The sequence below is a fragment of the Scheffersomyces xylosifermentans genome (genome assembly GCF_036884685.1).
Source record: "Scheffersomyces xylosifermentans strain CBS 12540 chromosome Unknown RJT20scaffold_8, whole genome shotgun sequence".
NCBI lineage: Eukaryota > Fungi > Ascomycota > Pichiomycetes > Serinales > Debaryomycetaceae > Scheffersomyces > Scheffersomyces xylosifermentans.
The window spans coordinates 362,898-379,865 of record NW_027042946.1 but is presented as its reverse complement, the minus strand read 5'-3'; the positions used below and the strand labels follow the sequence as shown (position 1 = coordinate 379,865).

Here is a 16,968-nt window from a genome sequence, read left to right as displayed (position 1 = left end):
TTGTTACTCTCATGATCGAAATCCCCATTTAAATAATAATAATAATAATAATAATAATAATAATAAATCATCATCCTACAAGAAGCCCTATTTAGGGAATATTTAGTCTCTCGGCCCGTGCCTTTCGAATAGCTGCAAATACCCTCAAAAGCGCTCAAATGGCCTCAACTCCCGAGCCCTTTTCGTTTCCATGCTGCAATATTGTTACGATAGATAACACATCATGCTTTATATCAGATTTCATCCTATTACCCTAAATCCCTGCAGTCCCTGCTGTCCCTCCAGCCCACTCTCTTACCATACTAACCTGTAGAATTGGACATTGGATAATCCAACATGATTTCAGTGGGCTTGTAGTAGTAGTGTGTATTGATAATGGGAAAGATCTTATAATCTCCAATTGAATAATATAAAACACTATATCAATATACGTAGCAGATAGATATCTTTATATACACCTGAGAACATTGTAACCATTACCATCTTTTCCCCATCCTCTTACCAACGTCTTACCATCCTCCTACCAACTTACCATATATCTCTACTCTACAACTGAACAGTACGCCACTATTCATGGTCATTACTGCGGCACGGGTCTTCATATTCATAAATACTACTGCGGCACAGATCTTCATCCACCATACACTCCTCATCCCCCTTTCGGAACACCAGCCAAAAAATATCGTAAGCCCGATATCAAATCATTAACTATGAAGGCACAGTTCTTTCTGGAAAAGTAGTATTGTCAAGGCTTTTTTGGTTTAGAATCGGTGGGTAAAGTATACCATTCGAATCGCAATTACAACAGCTACGTGTGGGAGAAATTTTGGGAATTTTTCCTCGGAAATACACCAAAAACATTGACCCTTTGAGCGTTTTTTATCGTTAAGCAATCATTAGACAAATTGGTAACAAGTGGTCTTTAGCTTGTTCAATTCGAATACAAATTTCAGTGAAATTTACACTTCTGGCGGGAGAATGTGGTTGCCTACGGTGTTGTGCTACTTGGTAGCTTTGACGGTGACGATTTTCGGGGTACAATTTCGTATTAATCTCTTTAAATACCCAATATATCTACTGTTATCGCTTACTCTAGCTATTCTCATTCCGTTGTCGATAACGTTTCTTTTACCTATCGATTACGTATCACAGAACGCTCCGGAAGCTCATCCTTGGTTCAATTTGCCGGACGACGTGATCTTGAATCTTTGGAGATCCAATTATTGGATCACTTTCTTGCTTACATGGTTGGTTTTACCCATACTCCAGGAGTTCTATCGTTCGGGACACCACAGCAAACTCAACAAATTGGCCGATGCATTCCGCCAGAATCTCAAATTCCAGGCAATTGTACTTGGAGTGTCGTTAATTGGGTTAATTTACCTTATTCTAGAAGTTGGCTTGTCTTTAGGGCATTTAAAGTTGATGATAATTGCCATGGCACATATCTACGCATTGGTGCTTGCTCTATGGTTGATGGCACATGGACTTATTAGCATTCCAAGAAATAAGTGGATTGAAGGAAGTGTGGTACTGAATTTGAACCATCACTACTTGAAATTGCCCCGTCTAGTCGATTCGTTAGAAGACATCAAGATTTCATTCAAAGAAGAAATCCTACAAGTGTTGGTTCTTCAAAAGAACTATACCAGCACTTTGCCAGAAGACTTCCAATTCCGCGACTGGATCTTGGAACTCTATGATAAGATACCAGAAGACCTTCGTGAATTGGTAGAACGCCAGTATTTACACGAAAACTCAAGTATATCTAGAGACCAATTGAATGTGCCTTTTATGACTAAACTCACTACCAATTTCAACCTGAACTTGAACCGTTTAATAGGATACGAATCCGAGTTTGAGAGCTTATTGATTAAGATCGTTCGTTTGGAAGATATCCTTCAAGCCAAGTCGAATCCAAACATCGCAGAGAGAAACCAATTGGTATTCCGTATCAACAACTACCGAGTGTTGCTTTCGCCCAAATTGAACTTCATCTATTGGTACTACGTCAGACCTACTGCTAGCAGAGTTCTTTCGGTGATCTTATTTGTTGCCTCGTTTGTAATTCTCCAATCGGAATTTTTCCACTCATCCAAGCTTTCTCTTATGAATGTTCTTGTGTATTCCACCGGAGTAAATAAGCATAGCTTATTGCAATTAATAGTGTCGTCGCTCACTTTCTCGTACATGCTTTTTGCCTCGCTCAATTCGTTGACTCAGTTGAAGATCTTCAACATGTACCATTTGGTTCCTCATAATTCAGACCCAGTTTCGGCATGTTTCTACACTACGTATATTGCAAGATTGACCATTCCTTTGTCGTATAACTTCATCTACTTATTTGTGTCACAAGACTCTATTTTTGAGGAGTGGTACGGTCAGTCAATTCATTTAACTGGTTTGTTTGATTTGATGAACAATTGGATCCCAAGACTTGTTCTTCTTCCAGTGGTTTTAACTGTCTTCCACGTCTATGACAAGGTAAAGAAGAGAATCGGATTGAATTCGGACTTATACGATTCCTGGGCTTTGTTCGATGATGACGAGGACAATGGGGAGAACTCTAACGATCCTGAGCTCTTGAACAATAAGAGGAAGGATGTAATTATTGTCGAATCCAAGAGAATTGTCAATAGAGAAATGGCCAAGCGTCAACAACGTCGCTTGGAGACTGGTCCATTGCGTCCTTTCAACTTGTCAAGTGCGGCTAACACCAATTACGAGAGCAATAGAAGAAGTTTCCACGAGTCATTGGTCAACTCCACAAATAATAGAATAGATGTACCTTACCACGACGAGGACGAAGAGATGAACAGCGTGATTGGTGCTGGAAGAGGTGAAACTGAAACTGTTTCTGTCTGGGGCCGTATCGGAGGAGCATTCACGGGTTTACGTAACTCTGTTACTGATAGGTTCCAATCCAATGGACGTGTGACTCAGCCAGAGTATAGAGACGAGCCTCTTGATAACTTCAATTATGACGACGACGCCAATGAGCACTTAGTTTTGTGATCTGTATCTATAGAGGATCTATCAATTAATATCTAATAGTACAAACATGTAGGAGGTATTGGGTTATGGATTGTTATGGATTGTTGAGTGGGTTACGGAAACTTACCATTCAGGAACTAATATCTCATTGCATTCAAAAAAAATAGGCAAGACTTCCAAACGAAAAAGGCCGCCAGGTTCAATTAATGATCCAAAAAACATTAAGGGCAGAGCATTTTACAAGCTAGAACCTTCCTCCGTAGCTATTATTAAATTCATTAGGTTATATCTGCCGATGCTCATTCTATTTAATATTCAACAACTTATACTAGTATTACCCTGAAAATTACCCCCTAAAATAACTCCTTTTTTTTTCACCACGATGCACTTACTCGGCTCTATAGCAACCTCTCTACACCCTGACTACCTTACTTCCCTTCATCCAATACCAAATTCGTCAAAAATCATCTCCCCACTCTCTCCATATTTTTCACAGCCATTCATTTCATTGCAGTGCAGCGCTACCAAATAAAGCAAGCCGAACACTAATAACAGTAAAACATCCATGCCGCAGTAATACGCGGATTAATTTCCATTTCTTCGACCTCGGAATTCATTCGAACGTGCCCCGCACCCCACCCTCGGATCTCTGGTTTTGCGTCCGTTATCAGAAACCGTAAATTGAAGAAGAATTCAATGAAATGAACCAGTTCTTTTCAAGGTAACTGAGGTTTGGGTTGGTATTACAGGCCCAGAGTTTCAGAAACAGCAGGTAACGACGTTATTGTGTGGCCGGGGTGCTTTTTTCGGCGAAAATCCGAGTGATATCCATCTTTTACTGACACAGTAATGGGTATTTCTCCTCTATCAATGACCGGTACGGGCTTGGCTGGCACTCAATGGGCCAAGATTCGACTATGGAGACAGGGTAAAAGACTGACAATGGGGCCAATTGGCAAGGTCCGGGCGGTGTCGTCGACAATTTCGTTTACGGCCATCGATAGATCTGCTGGAATCCCTATGGCTACGACGACTCCGCTTAAACAGGGCCGTCTCCGCATTCCACTCTTGAAGAGTCCTTCACATCTCGGACACTTTACTTCTCGAGTAAACAGGATGTATAATGAAGATAAGTACAGTGCCAATGTTCTAGAGTTGCCCGGAGAGAAAACCGTGTTCAATTTCAACATTTTTGACGGTCATGGTGGGGATCAGTGCTCAACATATCTCTCCAAAGAGCTCTCTGCTGGAATTGAGAACGCTTCGAGTCTTATTGAACCCGGTGAAGAAGGCGATTCAAAGAGAGACGAGTTGGCTAAAACATACTGGAAAACCATCGGAGGGTATTGGAAGAGATGGTACAAGCATAAAGATGAAAATTTCAAGAATATGCTGGATGCTTCCACGGCATGGAGTCTCGCTAAGATAGCCGATATCAAGAATGATTTGCCTTATAGGCTACCACTAGCATTCTTGAAAACAGATTACGACTTCTTTCTTCAAGACGATAACCACTCGGGATCGACGTGCACTTCTGCATTGATAGAAACCATTTACTCGGAACCTGGAGCGTTCCAGCCGGTGTATGAAAACTATTACTTTAACCGCAAAACCATTTCGATGTTGACGATAGCGCACGTCGGTGATACCAGTGCTATATTGGTCGACAGAACAGGCAAAGCACATACATTGACTCCGTCTCATCACCCATCGAACCCAGTAGAGGCAGCTAGACTCAGGAAGTATGCTGCTAACTTCTTTATGACCGACTCGTTCGGCGAGGAGCGGTTCGTATCGTTGGCGAACACCAGAGCTTTTGGAGACGTCAATTTCAAGCAAATGGGAGTTACGGCAGAGCCAGATATCACCCAGTTGGTCATAGGTGATGCTCAGACCATACAATCGGAAATGACTCCAGAAGAAATCAAACAGCATACCATAGGAGGTCTTGGTGGAGACGAAAGCTTCTTAATTCTCTGTACTGATGGAGTAACGGATGCGATTACGGACCAGGAGATTGCCGATATCGTGATGGTTCATTTCAATATGAAGGGACTTCAGACTGGAACACCACAGTTATGTGCTGAGGAAGTTATCAGATTCGTGGAGTATGTTGGAGGAGACGACAACGCCACATGTTTGGTTATAAGATTAAACGGATGGGGAAAGTGGGCTGTCAGTGACAGAACCGGAGAGTTGAGGCAGGCAAGATTAGTAGACTTCAACCCTAGAACAAGAGGAGGTTAGAGAGAGAGTCAACCTCCATTATTTTACCAAGTCGGTGATTTTGCATCATTTATGTGACATCACGTTATCGCTTTACCTTTTTGTTATTATGCCAGGTTTTGACCAAAATCGCATTTAGAATGCTGGATATTATGTTTTGTTATTTATCATTATCTATTCCATCATGAAAAACACATCGATAGGTTCATGGTAGATTTATTCTACTGTGTTATTCTCCCAATTCATTAGCGATGGGTACTGTTTTGATCCAGTCCATCCACCATTACTTGAATCTGCTTCATTAGAAGTAAATCATATCTACCTAGTAGCTCATATTAGATTTTTTCTAGACAAAAGTAATGTATATTTATTACGAAAATGTATTGTTATATGTACAAGGTAGGAGTCCAAAAGGACTTTCAGTATTTGAAATTGTGAACATACAGAAAAGGGGCTTCCTATGGTAAGCTTCTTCCAGCAGCTTGTTTCAAATATGTAATGGTTTTAAATGTTAAGTGAAAAATCGTTTTAGAATAATGATTTTGAATGTTGAAGATTTTACGATAGAGTTATGATAGAGTTATGACTATCAAATGACTATGAAATGATGCAAATAAATGAAACAAATGCTCTTGAATTTCAAATTTTTCACCATTAACATAGTTACATAAACTGCTGCAATAACTACTATCATAGAAACAACCAAATTCTCTCCATTTTCTTCAAAAATCTGACTTTTTCTTATTTCTCTTCACAAGTGAAAAATTACTTCCACTCGATTTCTATGAGTCTCGATCTCTAGTTCTTGGTGTACTTGTACATGAACTTCTTTCTGGTGGCAGCAAATTCCCCCAACTTGGACCCGACCATATCGTCATTTATGTCGACTTCTACGTACTCCTTTCCGTTGTGGATCTGGAACTTCAATCCCACGAACTGAGGTAAAATGGTACAACTTCTGGCGTTGGTTCTAATAGGAGTACCATTCTTGATGGCATCTGCTATAGGCAACGGCACAACGTGTGGTCCTTTCCACACCGACCTTTTCAACGACGACAATGCTGGTCTCATTGCTTCGAACTGCTGCTGAGTCTTCTGTTAGAGGAAGAAGAACAACTGTCGAATGATCTCTTTCACAGTTAAAAGCTTTTGGAGGTTTGAAGAAAGTGAAAAATAGTCACGCGCAAGATCACGTGCAAGAAAGATTTTTGGCGTTTTGAGAATTGATTGATTACATAAGCATGGTTGGTATGTTCTGTATGTTTTAATGATGGGTAGATGAAGGGGGATGATTAGGAAGAAAAAGTAGATGGAGGCCGATGGAGGAGTGGAATTAGATATTATAATAAGTGTTTTGAGGTCTATTGGAGTGGCTGTATAGAGATATGGGAGTTGGGTGAGAAGAGTACTGAGAATTGTGACTTTTAGCTGTGACTATATGAATAGAGAGCGTACAATCACTATAATGAACTTCATACAATACACATACAAGCTTTCAAAAGACACAGAAAAAAAGTGAAATGACTCGGAAAAGGGCAATTTCCCCTTGTTCTAGTAAAAGTCACCACCTCTAACACACCCCTTACACACCTTCTTTCAAACTCCCAAAATAACACAAATTTGCACCCATTGAAACCATCATCATCTCCAGTGCTGCATATATTCCAATTTATTCTCACGTGATCTACATCACATGCCAAATTTTTCACTTTATCAGATGAGCTTTTGCAATTTAATGTCAATTCAATTTCTTTAAGATAGTTTATCTATATTATATTTGGTACCGAAGTATAGATGTTTGGGGCTCGTTTTGACCCTTCGTTACTAGACGATGATGTGGTTGAATCGGCGGTGCCGAAAAGAAATTTGAATGTGTTGAGGAAAAGGCGTTTAAGTGAGACTTCTATTAAGAGTGAAGAAGAAAGTAGTGATGAAGAGGAGAGTAGTGATGAAGAAGAAAGCAGTGAAGAAGATGTAGATGAAGATAAAAATACGAGTCTGAGTGACCTGAGTGACCTGAGTGACCTGAGTGATCTGAGTGATCTGGAATCAGAATCAGAAAATGAGTCCACCATTGAATCGGAAGACGAGTCGTCCTCCAAAGAACTTTCAAAGAAAGCATCCGCAGACAATGTGTCTGTGTCAGAGGAAGAAATAGAGGAAGAAGAGAATAATGTGAATAATATGGATATAGACAAAGAACCCATAGAAAATGATACGCAGTACATCTCCAAATTTAAAAGTGTATTTGACAAGTTCAAGAAGTCAGTACCAGTAAACAAGAACATTAATGGAGATGACCATGGTGACAACGACAATGATGAAAAAGAAGAAGAAGAAGATGTGGAAATGCAAGATTTAGCACCGCTTCCACAACCAGCCCTTCCAAGAGACAAGAGATTAGTATCTAACACTCTTCATTTGAAGAACCTTGATTGGTTAGCGGAACCAATATATGCATCGCCAGAAGAGACCAAACCATTCAGCGAATTCGAATTATCTCCTTTTATGCATAAGAACCTTGAACGTAACAACTTCCAAAATGCATTTTCCGTTCAAATTACCGTACTTAATTTACTTTTGGAAGACATGAGACAGAATAGATTACAACCAGATGTAAAAGGAGATATTCTCGTCAACGCATCTACTGGTTCAGGTAAAACATTGGCATACCTGATTCCTATCATCGAAAGTTTGCATACCAGAGTAGTTCCAAGAGTCAGGGCTATTATCTTGGTACCCACAAAACCACTTATTAATCAGGTGAAGTCAGTGTTGTTGCAGTTGTCTAAAGGGACCAACCTTTCCGTGGTTAGTCTAAGAAATGACGTTTCTATTAAAGAAGAAGGTGCAAAATTATTAAGCAATACACCTGATATTATTGTTTCCACTCCCGGACGCTTAGTGGATCACATCAACGATGGTTCGATAAACCTCAAGAGTCTCCAATACTTAGTCATTGATGAGGCTGATCGTTTGTTAAACCAGTCATTCCAAAACTGGTGTCAAGTCTTAATGAATAACATGGATCTTGAAGTCAATATAGCGGAAGAATGGCGAATTACCCCTAAAAAGTTGATCTTTTCAGCTACACTCACCACAGACGCCGGTAAACTTTCAGCGTTGAAGTTTCAAAAACCTCGTCTTGTCATTGTGAACGATAGAAAACAATTGGTTAACGAGATTTTCTCCGTTCCAACGACTCTTGCCGAGTATAAATTAACTTTCGGATCGGCCAAGTCATCCTTGAAACCTTTAATATTGGCTCGTTTCTTGATTCAGAAGAACAAATTGTCCAACGTTTTGATTTTCGCCAAATCGAACGAAGCATCTATAAGATTGGCCAAGTTGCTTGAATTGATATTTAAGCGACTCTTACCACAAACTAAGGATTTTGAGGTGTCATATATAAACTCTACTAACAACAAGTCATCAGTTCGTTCGAAGATATTGAAAGAGTTCTCTACGCAAAAGATAAATATTTTGGTTGCCACCGATTTAATCGCTCGTGGTATAGATATACTTTCTATCACGGACGTTATCAACTACGATTTGCCCAATTCATCCCGTGAGTATGTTCATAGAGTTGGACGTACCGCTAGAGCGAACCAAGCCGGTAGCTCGTACACCTTCTGCTTTGGAAAGGGAGAGGCTAAATGGTTTGGCAAGCTTGCCCAAGATGTTGGACGGGGAGCCAAAGATGTGGAACTTGTTGACATTAAAACTAAGGATTTGGTGAGCGAGAGCGACGAAGCGGCTTATAACGAGTCTTTGGAGGAGATGCAGAAGCAACTCTTCAATTAATGTAATATATATATATAAAGTTTAATAGATGATAGAGATAAGAATGACGTAGGAGCACTTTTAAGTTTTCAACTTTAGTTTTGGAGTCATCTGCTCTGAGGTAAGTCAAAGGTTTTGACTGGGATCTTTCTATCCTGAGCACTTATTTACGGCAAGCATGCTCAATAGGATTCCGTATTCCTACTACTCTACTTACCGTCTGCCTCTCTCCATATTTTTGTGTCTAGGACGCTTTTAAGAACTGGTCCGTACTGTGTCTTTAATGGTCTCCAATCCATCTAGTTTTCTCGAATCTCAGCTTATCCCATATCTCGAATTCCTTGTCATCTTCAAATCGCTAGTACAAAGTCGGGATTTCGATCCTTTCTCTCTCTCTCTCTGAAAACCCTTTTCTTCCTTTTCTTCCTCCCAAACAAACCAATTATGCCACCTTTCTTCATTGACTGCAAAATGTGCCTGTACCACTTCTTGTTTCCTCGCTCTGCAACTCCCTCTTTTCTTGCAAACATACTCCCACTATGCAATTCACTACCCACTGTCAATAAGAAACTCCCCATCCTCTCCACCTCCACATATCCACTCCCTCACCCTTCCATCCCTCTTTTCCTCTCCTCCTCCTCCTCCACCCACCACCGACTGCAAAATCCCAAAGTTTTTCCGATAAGGTTTGGAGCGAAAAATTAACATGACGTGCGATAAAAAAATATCAGCCGGCATCTCTATTCGGATTATTGCTGCTTCTTGGGGATTGCAAAGTATTTGAGAGAGAAGTTGGAGAATTGAAGTGTTTTCTTTTGCAATCGCAGTTGTGGTCAGCGGTGGAAAGTATATATTTTTGTATATAGCTTTTGTAGATATACACAGATGCCAGCGGGAGAAACGTAGCAATGGCAGATTATGACCAGGATTTAGAGGCCCTCGGGGCCAAGCTCGTGGATCAAGACCAATTGGAATCTTCGATTACCAAGAAGGCAAACGAAGCGCTACTCTCGAAAGACGCCGAATTAGATCAAAAACGGCTCGATAAGGCCGTAAAGGACTTGAACAGCACACTCACACGTATAAAGACGTTGGAGAGCCGGTTAAACAACCCCAGAACGAAATTGAGCCAGCGCAAGCTGCTCCGGGATGAAATCAAGTGGTTTGAAGAAAATGAGCTTATACCAAGGAAACAGGATGTAGATGACATTAAAAGCAGACTCGAAGAGAGCAAGAAGCTGTTGGAGGGAGCTAAGAATCAAGATGCTAATAATACTTCCAAGAACATGAATGAGAAGCTTCCAGGCGAGACAGAGAAGGAGTTCTTGATACGGACAGGTAAAATCACCGCGTTTGGAAATGAAAACGCCTTCCACCAGGACTTGGAGGGAACCAATAGTAACGAACAAGTCAAGAGTCATGTTTATCTACGGGCTCCTGGCTTTGATGACGCGCCAGCATCACTGCAATTGGGAACTAGTCGCGTCAAACAGGAAGTGGTCAAGACGAGACCACATGATGATGAAGAAATTGTAGAAGCTCCCTTGAAGAAAAGAAGAGTGGCAACGGAAGCAAGTGGAGAGAAGGAACCAGCATCGGGCGAAGAATCCGATTTTGTTGATGATGAGGACTACGATGACGATGATGAAGAGTACAAATCAGATCCTGGGGTGTCTGTAAAGTACGAGACTGAAAGCGACGTAATAGAAGATGCAGATGTGGCCATTCAGGAAGAGGACTTGTCCTCTGAAAGCGATATCGATGACCAAGTTCAGTATAAAGATAAGCGTAACGTGGATGATGGGGACGAATATGTCTACCAGCAAAGACTAAAAAACTGGATAAAGAGAAGATCCCAACTAAGAACTGAAGATAGCAGCCCTGAAAAGGAAGAGTGGTTCAAAGCTCATCCAACTATCCCTGATTCTAAGCTTAATGACACTTTCAAACTTCCAGGTGACATATACCCTTCACTTTTCGACTATCAGAAAACATGTGTTCAATGGCTCTGGGAGTTGTACTCACAGAAAACGGGTGGAATCATCGGAGATGAGATGGGATTAGGTAAAACCATCCAAGTTATATCATTCATAGCAGGGCTCCACTACTCAGGTTTGCTCGAGAAGCCTGTTTTAGTTGTCGTTCCTGCTACAGTTTTAAATCAATGGGTCAATGAGTTTCATCGGTGGTGGCCACCGTTGAGATGTGTCATTTTGCACAGCATTGGTTCGGGTATGGGCAAAAATGCAGTTAAATCTGAAGAAAAACTAGAAGCGTTATTGGAGACAGCCGATCCAACCCAATCTTCCAATTCATTCAAGGGAATCAGCAGTCAAATGAATGCTAAAGCAATTATAGATAGAGTGATGGAAAAGGGGCACGTTCTTGTCACTACATATGTTGGGTTAAGAATATACTCCAAGCATATCCTTCCAAGAGAATGGGGTTATGTTGTCTTAGACGAAGGTCATAAAATTAGAAATCCAGATCTGGATATTTCCTTGACTTGCAAACAGATAAAGACTTATAATAGAATCATTCTATCTGGTACACCTATCCAAAATAATTTGATTGAATTATGGTCATTGTTTGATTTCGTCTTTCCAGGACGGCTTGGAACCTTACCGGTCTTTCAACAGCAGTTCTCCATACCGATTAATATGGGAGGTTACGCAAATGCCTCCAATGTTCAGGTTCAAACGGGATACAAATGTGCTGTGATTTTGCGGGATTTGATATCTCCATATCTATTAAGAAGATTGAAGAGCGACGTGGCGCAAGACTTGCCAAAGAAGAATGAGATGGTTCTATTCGTTAAACTTACGCAAGTTCAACAAGAACTATACGAGAAGTTTTTGCATAGTGAAGAATTGAGTTCCATCTTGAAAGGAAGAAGAAATGTATTGATGGGAGTAGATATCTTGAGAAAGATATGTAACCACCCAGATCTAGTCAACCGAGATATACTTCAGCATAAAAAGAACTACAACTATGGTAATCCGGTGAAGTCGGGAAAGATGCAAGTGCTCAAGAATTTGTTGCAGTTATGGCAAAGTCAAGAACATAAGACATTACTTTTCTGCCAGACAAGACAAATGTTGGATATATTGGAGAAGTTTGTCGCCAATTTGAAGGTTTTAGATATAGAAAAGCCTGGTGAAGAGAAAGAGAATGAATACTTCACATATCTAAGAATGGATGGTTCAACTCCTATTGCTAAAAGACAAGATCTTGTTGATAAATTCAACGGTGACCCAAATTTGCATGTTTTCTTATTGACCACTAAAGTCGGTGGTTTGGGAGTGAATTTAACAGGTGCTGATCGTGTGATCATTTATGATCCCGATTGGAATCCATCCACTGATATACAAGCAAGAGAGAGAGCTTGGAGATTGGGTCAGAAAAAGGATATCACAATTTATAGATTAATGACAACCGGATCAATTGAAGAAAAGATATATCATCGTCAAATCTTCAAGACCTTCTTGACTAATAAGATTTTGAAGGATCCAAAGCAAAGAAGGTTTTTCAAAGTCAATGACTTGCACGATTTATTTACCTTGGGTGACCAGAATGAGGTTGGTACCGAGACAGGAGATATGTTCAATGGTTCAGAAACTAATTTTGGTGGAAGCAAACCGAGGGGGCCTGGCATGCTTCTTAACAAGAAACATAAAAATGATGACGACTTCTATAAGGTTGCTAACATTATGGGTGTATCCAAATTAGACAAGTTTCAAGGTGATGACTCAGATAATGAAGACGATAATGGAAAGTCCAAAGACGAGAGCAGAATCATGGAAGGAATATTTGCTAATAGTGGTGTCCACAGTACCTTAAAGCACGATGAGATTGTGGACTCCAGTAACCAGGAAGTTTCCTTGATTGAGAAGGAAGCCAGTAGAGTCGCCAATGAAGCTGCCCAAGCCTTGAAAAGATCCAGAAAGCAAGCACGTAAGAATGAAATTGGAACTCCAACTTGGACAGGAAAGTTTGGTCTTGCTGGGAAATTTGGCCAGAAGAAGAAACCGACTACTTCTATGACTAGAATTAGTAAGTCGGCCAGTCCTAGCACCTTGTCTTCTGCATCCATTTTAGGAGAATTGAAGCAGAAGAAGGTGGTGAAGGAATCTGTTTTCGGTAAGAAGACCAACAAAGATTCACAAGAGAAAGACAAATTGGACAAAAAGGAAACGGTAGAAAAGTTGGTTTCCTATTTGCAGCTGCAGCCCGATAATTTTAGTACATCTCAAAAGATTTTAAAGGATGCAAAAATACTGTTGGCTAATGAGAACGACATGATATTGATCCGGTCAATGCTACGAGAGATTGCTGTGTGGAGCGCACCCAAAGGAGGATGGAAGCTTAAGAGTGAATACGTCAATGATTAATGTTGTATTATAGGTAAAGTAATATTTAATAATAAGTTCGCTTACGTTAGTATTTTAATATGGAAAAGGTTACCGGTTACCGTTTCTTGAAAGGGTATATATGTCAGTAGTTAAGTAAAAGAAAAATGCCCCACATAACAAATATGGCAATTTTATTGCAGTATACCCTCTGACGTGCTCTCAACGAACGTAGCTGCTTGTCTGCTTGTGCCACGTTACTACGGCTTCTATAAAATGTAACAATAAAAGAAACGGTATTACCAGACGGTTGTTGTAGCCCATACTAAATCTATATTTGCCAAGACTCGGCACGAAGGATCGGCACGAGAATTTTCGGCCCAATCGGGGAATATATCATCTCTAATATCAGAATGAATAATTTACTATGTTCTTTTAAATATAAAAATGGTTCTTTCCCAAGAAGAGGTGTAGGAACTTCTAAACACCTTGGAAAGATACAGATGAGTCTTGCTATTGGACGTGGAATACTAGTCAATCCAGTTTTCCGGCGGAGTCTTGGGTATAATGCACGGAGTATCGTTCCAACTTGCCCTCCACCAGAATACGATACTGGATGTACTCATTGCTCTATACCCCAGTTTCCTCCCGGGAAGCAGATTGACTTTAAAACGAATTTGAACGGGACCAGCGTGCTACCATGGAAGCATTTGTTGGTTCTTAGCCACGGTATGGACGATTTTGACGAAATGCCATCTAAAATCGAGCTTATTCCTGGTTCCTTGAGTTCTGAAATCAACGGATTAAAACGTGACAACATAAGTCCACACCATCCAGTGTTGGTTTCAAATATACTCTTAACAAGTCATGAACTGGTTCTCCGTCAATATGACGTAGATCTAGCAGGAAGAGAGCAGCAATTGGTGTATTTATATCCAGACAGGAAAGTAATTCGGTTCGATAAGAAGCACACCAAAGACTTCATTAAAAAGTACCTTGTACCAGAGGGGTATAAGAAACAAGAGGTGTATAACCCATTCAAAAAGAGTTCAGCTTCTGAGCATATTCAAGTAGAAGAATATCTGGAAGTTGATTCTGATCATTTCACGGAATTTCCTATTGAAAAGGATATAGTCTTGATCTGTGGACATACGAAACGAGATGTCAGATGCGGAGTGTTGGCACCATTGCTTGAGAGAGAGTTTTCTGAGGTATTGAGAAAAGAGTGTTTGAATATGGATACCGATGTTGGCTTGATATCTCACATAGGAGGCCATGCATATGCTGGAAATGTTATTTATCTTCCGAGAAAGAGTGAAAAGGAAATAGTGTGGTATGGGAGAGTTTTTACGGACCGTGTATATGGGATTGTTTCAGAGACAATCAAAAAAGGAAACATTATCTCTGAGTTATACCGGGGACAGTTGAATGATTAGAGATAACCTTTGTAAAAAGAATTAGATGGAGAGATGGAGAGATGTAAATAGTGCAAGAAACTTGTGAATAGGCAGGAGTAGACAAGTGGTTAGGATATCAAAAATAGAGTTGGTTTCATCCTTTGGATGAGAACATTACCACCTCGTACAGTAGAATGTAGGAGAATATGACAAACCCAAACTTATCAGAGAGTCAGCAAGGGAACAGACATGAAGAGTTTCTAACTTGCCAATCTCATTGATCAAGAATTGTTCACTGGGCACGGGGGATTTATGAACAATGGGTGTCCAATTGCTATAATGGCACGTGAATACAATACAGCACAACCAAGTAACAGAGATAATCACAACTTGACTTTCTAAGGTCCCCATTACGCTGTCTTCTAACTACTCCAAACAGCCTGGGATAGAATGTTAACTCGTTGCCCTTTAAATGATTCAGTTGCTGGCATCTCTTTTGTTTAGAGCGTAAATCTCTTACCAGGCCCCAATGAGCCAATGAGCGTGATTCACAACCCTAAGGGCATTGTCATACAATTGTCCAGTGAAAGACTTCGTATACCCGAGCATCATGATCGACAAACTTAGATTAGCCGTCGACTTAGATAGAGACTCTAATGCAACGAAGTGTCTCCTGTCGTTGCCATAAGATGCAGCTCCACAACTATGCTGGGGTACTTTGGTGTGTAGGCATTATATGCTGTTGAAATAATTATTTCGGCTAGATTAATCTCTCTATTGTTGAATGCAACTACCTCATATAGTAAAATAATTATTGGTACTTTAATCCGGAATTATAAAGTTTAAGAAATAAGATAGAACTCTAACTCTCATGAGATCTCATCATCGCTCAAAGATCCCCAAATCCATTATCCAACATGGAAATGTAATTGCACATTTTCACAAATTTCGACGTTACATTGAATATACCAAGAGTTCTCGGAAAATTTTATCCGCTCTATCGTTAACACTTGGTTCAGTTAATTTGCAATCAAAGTGTTACTGCCGATCCCAATGTAATCCTCCACCAGTCCGACTATTAAAAGAAAATCCGTGAACATGGTTGGCAGATAATTTAGCCGGGATCATCGTATTACATAACCGCAGTCTTTTGGGTTTCAGGGTCTTTTACGACCTCAAGCAGCTGAAATTTCATAAATAGGAGAAGATCGGCACTCTCGGGGGCCCTTGACTTCCACGCATAGAAGTATTCATTCTCCACCATAGTTTAAAACGCAATTAAATAACAACCCTGCGGAACAACGGTTTCAATGTGGAGTGCTTGGCGAAAGAATAGATGAAACGCACTTGTGCATGGACATAAACCTTATGTCTGAAGTGCTGTCTAAGTCCCTGTTACTTATTGAAACTACTATGGGCATTGCATGAGCAATGGCAAGCACGCACATATCTTTCCAATGCAGCGGCACTAATTAGTAATAAGTAACCCTGAAGGAGTTACTGCGCAAAAAGTCAAGGTAACCAAACGTCACATTCCACTTAGTAAGCTCGAGTTTCAGATCACCGAAAGTGTGGTATGATTTATCATTTCAAAGTAACTAAACTAGGAGTTTACATGGAATTCACATTTCTTTATTAGGGGTCAGATCCCGATAGCAAGTTAAATTGGTTCCGCATCCCTGTAGGTGACTAAGACAAAACCAGGTATAATTTTACTTTCTTTGCATGAGCTTTTCACCAAACAAGGTTCTGTGGAGATGAAGTCAGCTGTCGAAGATCAATAATAAGAAAGGAGCTCCTCTAAAAGTGTAGACCACGAATATAGGTGTAATCTGTGAGTGCTGGCCACATAATTGCTGTAATATACCCCCAGCTAAAAAAATTGCAAAGATTTCCCCTGATGCCTAATGTAAAGGCTTACTCGGTTACAGAACCTAGTTAGCTAATGCTGCTGCCTGTGCTGCTGGATCAGCTCTTACTTATCAAAATATTCCCAACTTTTCTCCTAACAAGGAGGTAATGTGAATAATGTCCAGGGCAGTGAAGATAAGAGAAAACGCAACAATAGGCTACAAATAGGCTACAATGTGCCTAGCTGCATGTTCAGCTGCGGACAGCAAAGTTAAAATTGTTGAAGAAAAAAATTATGTGCATTGCGACCCTACCCTTCCAACCCTTAGAGTCCACCGCGTTTGGTAATTTGCGGGAGGTGCCGGATT

The 16,968-nt window shown here is 40.4% G+C and overlaps 6 protein-coding genes across 6 annotated transcripts; 5 read left to right on the top strand and 1 right to left on the bottom strand. All coding sequences in view use genetic code 12, as the record gives it.

The window, feature by feature from the left end:
- Positions 1-978: 978 nt before the first annotated feature.
- RJT20DRAFT_100812 (LMBR1 domain-containing protein) lies at positions 979-3,015 on the top strand (the record flags this gene model as incomplete). The annotated part of the gene is made up of 1 exon (XM_064915644.1): positions 979-3,015. One exon carries the CDS (start codon positions 979-981, stop codon positions 3,013-3,015), a length of 2,037 nt encoding a protein of 678 aa, XP_064771832.1.
- Positions 3,016-3,712: 697 nt separating this feature from the next.
- On the top strand, positions 3,713-5,582 carry PTC6 (type 2C protein phosphatase). Its single transcript, XM_064917938.1, has one exon. It carries the CDS (start codon positions 3,844-3,846, stop codon positions 5,239-5,241), a length of 1,398 nt encoding a protein of 465 aa, XP_064771831.1. The 5' UTR covers positions 3,713-3,843; the 3' UTR covers positions 5,242-5,582.
- On the bottom strand, positions 5,567-6,381 carry RJT20DRAFT_131159 (mitochondrial 37S ribosomal protein uS19m). Its single transcript, XM_064917937.1, has one exon. It carries the CDS (start codon positions 6,289-6,291, stop codon positions 6,019-6,021), a length of 273 nt encoding a protein of 90 aa, XP_064771830.1. The 5' UTR covers positions 6,292-6,381; the 3' UTR covers positions 5,567-6,018.
- Positions 6,382-6,984: 603 nt separating this feature from the next.
- On the top strand, positions 6,985-9,225 carry RJT20DRAFT_131158 (putative ATP-dependent RNA helicase). The gene has a single exon (XM_064917936.1). The coding sequence runs from the start codon at positions 7,015-7,017 to the stop codon at positions 9,022-9,024; it is 2,010 nt and encodes a 669-aa protein (XP_064771829.1). The 5' UTR covers positions 6,985-7,014; the 3' UTR covers positions 9,025-9,225.
- Positions 9,226-9,911: 686 nt separating this feature from the next.
- On the top strand, positions 9,912-13,744 carry RJT20DRAFT_122648 (DNA-dependent ATPase; the record flags this gene model as incomplete). Its single annotated transcript, XM_064915943.1, has 2 exons — positions 9,912-10,502; positions 10,692-13,744. 2 exons carry the CDS (start codon positions 9,912-9,914, stop codon positions 13,392-13,394), a joined length of 3,294 nt encoding a protein of 1,097 aa, XP_064771828.1. The 3' UTR covers positions 13,395-13,744.
- Positions 13,546-14,908, top strand: RJT20DRAFT_62842 (uncharacterized protein). Its single transcript, XM_064921004.1, has one exon. It carries the CDS (start codon positions 13,766-13,768, stop codon positions 14,786-14,788), a length of 1,023 nt encoding a protein of 340 aa, XP_064771827.1. The 5' UTR covers positions 13,546-13,765; the 3' UTR covers positions 14,789-14,908.
- The last annotated feature ends 2,060 nt before the right edge of the window (positions 14,909-16,968 follow it).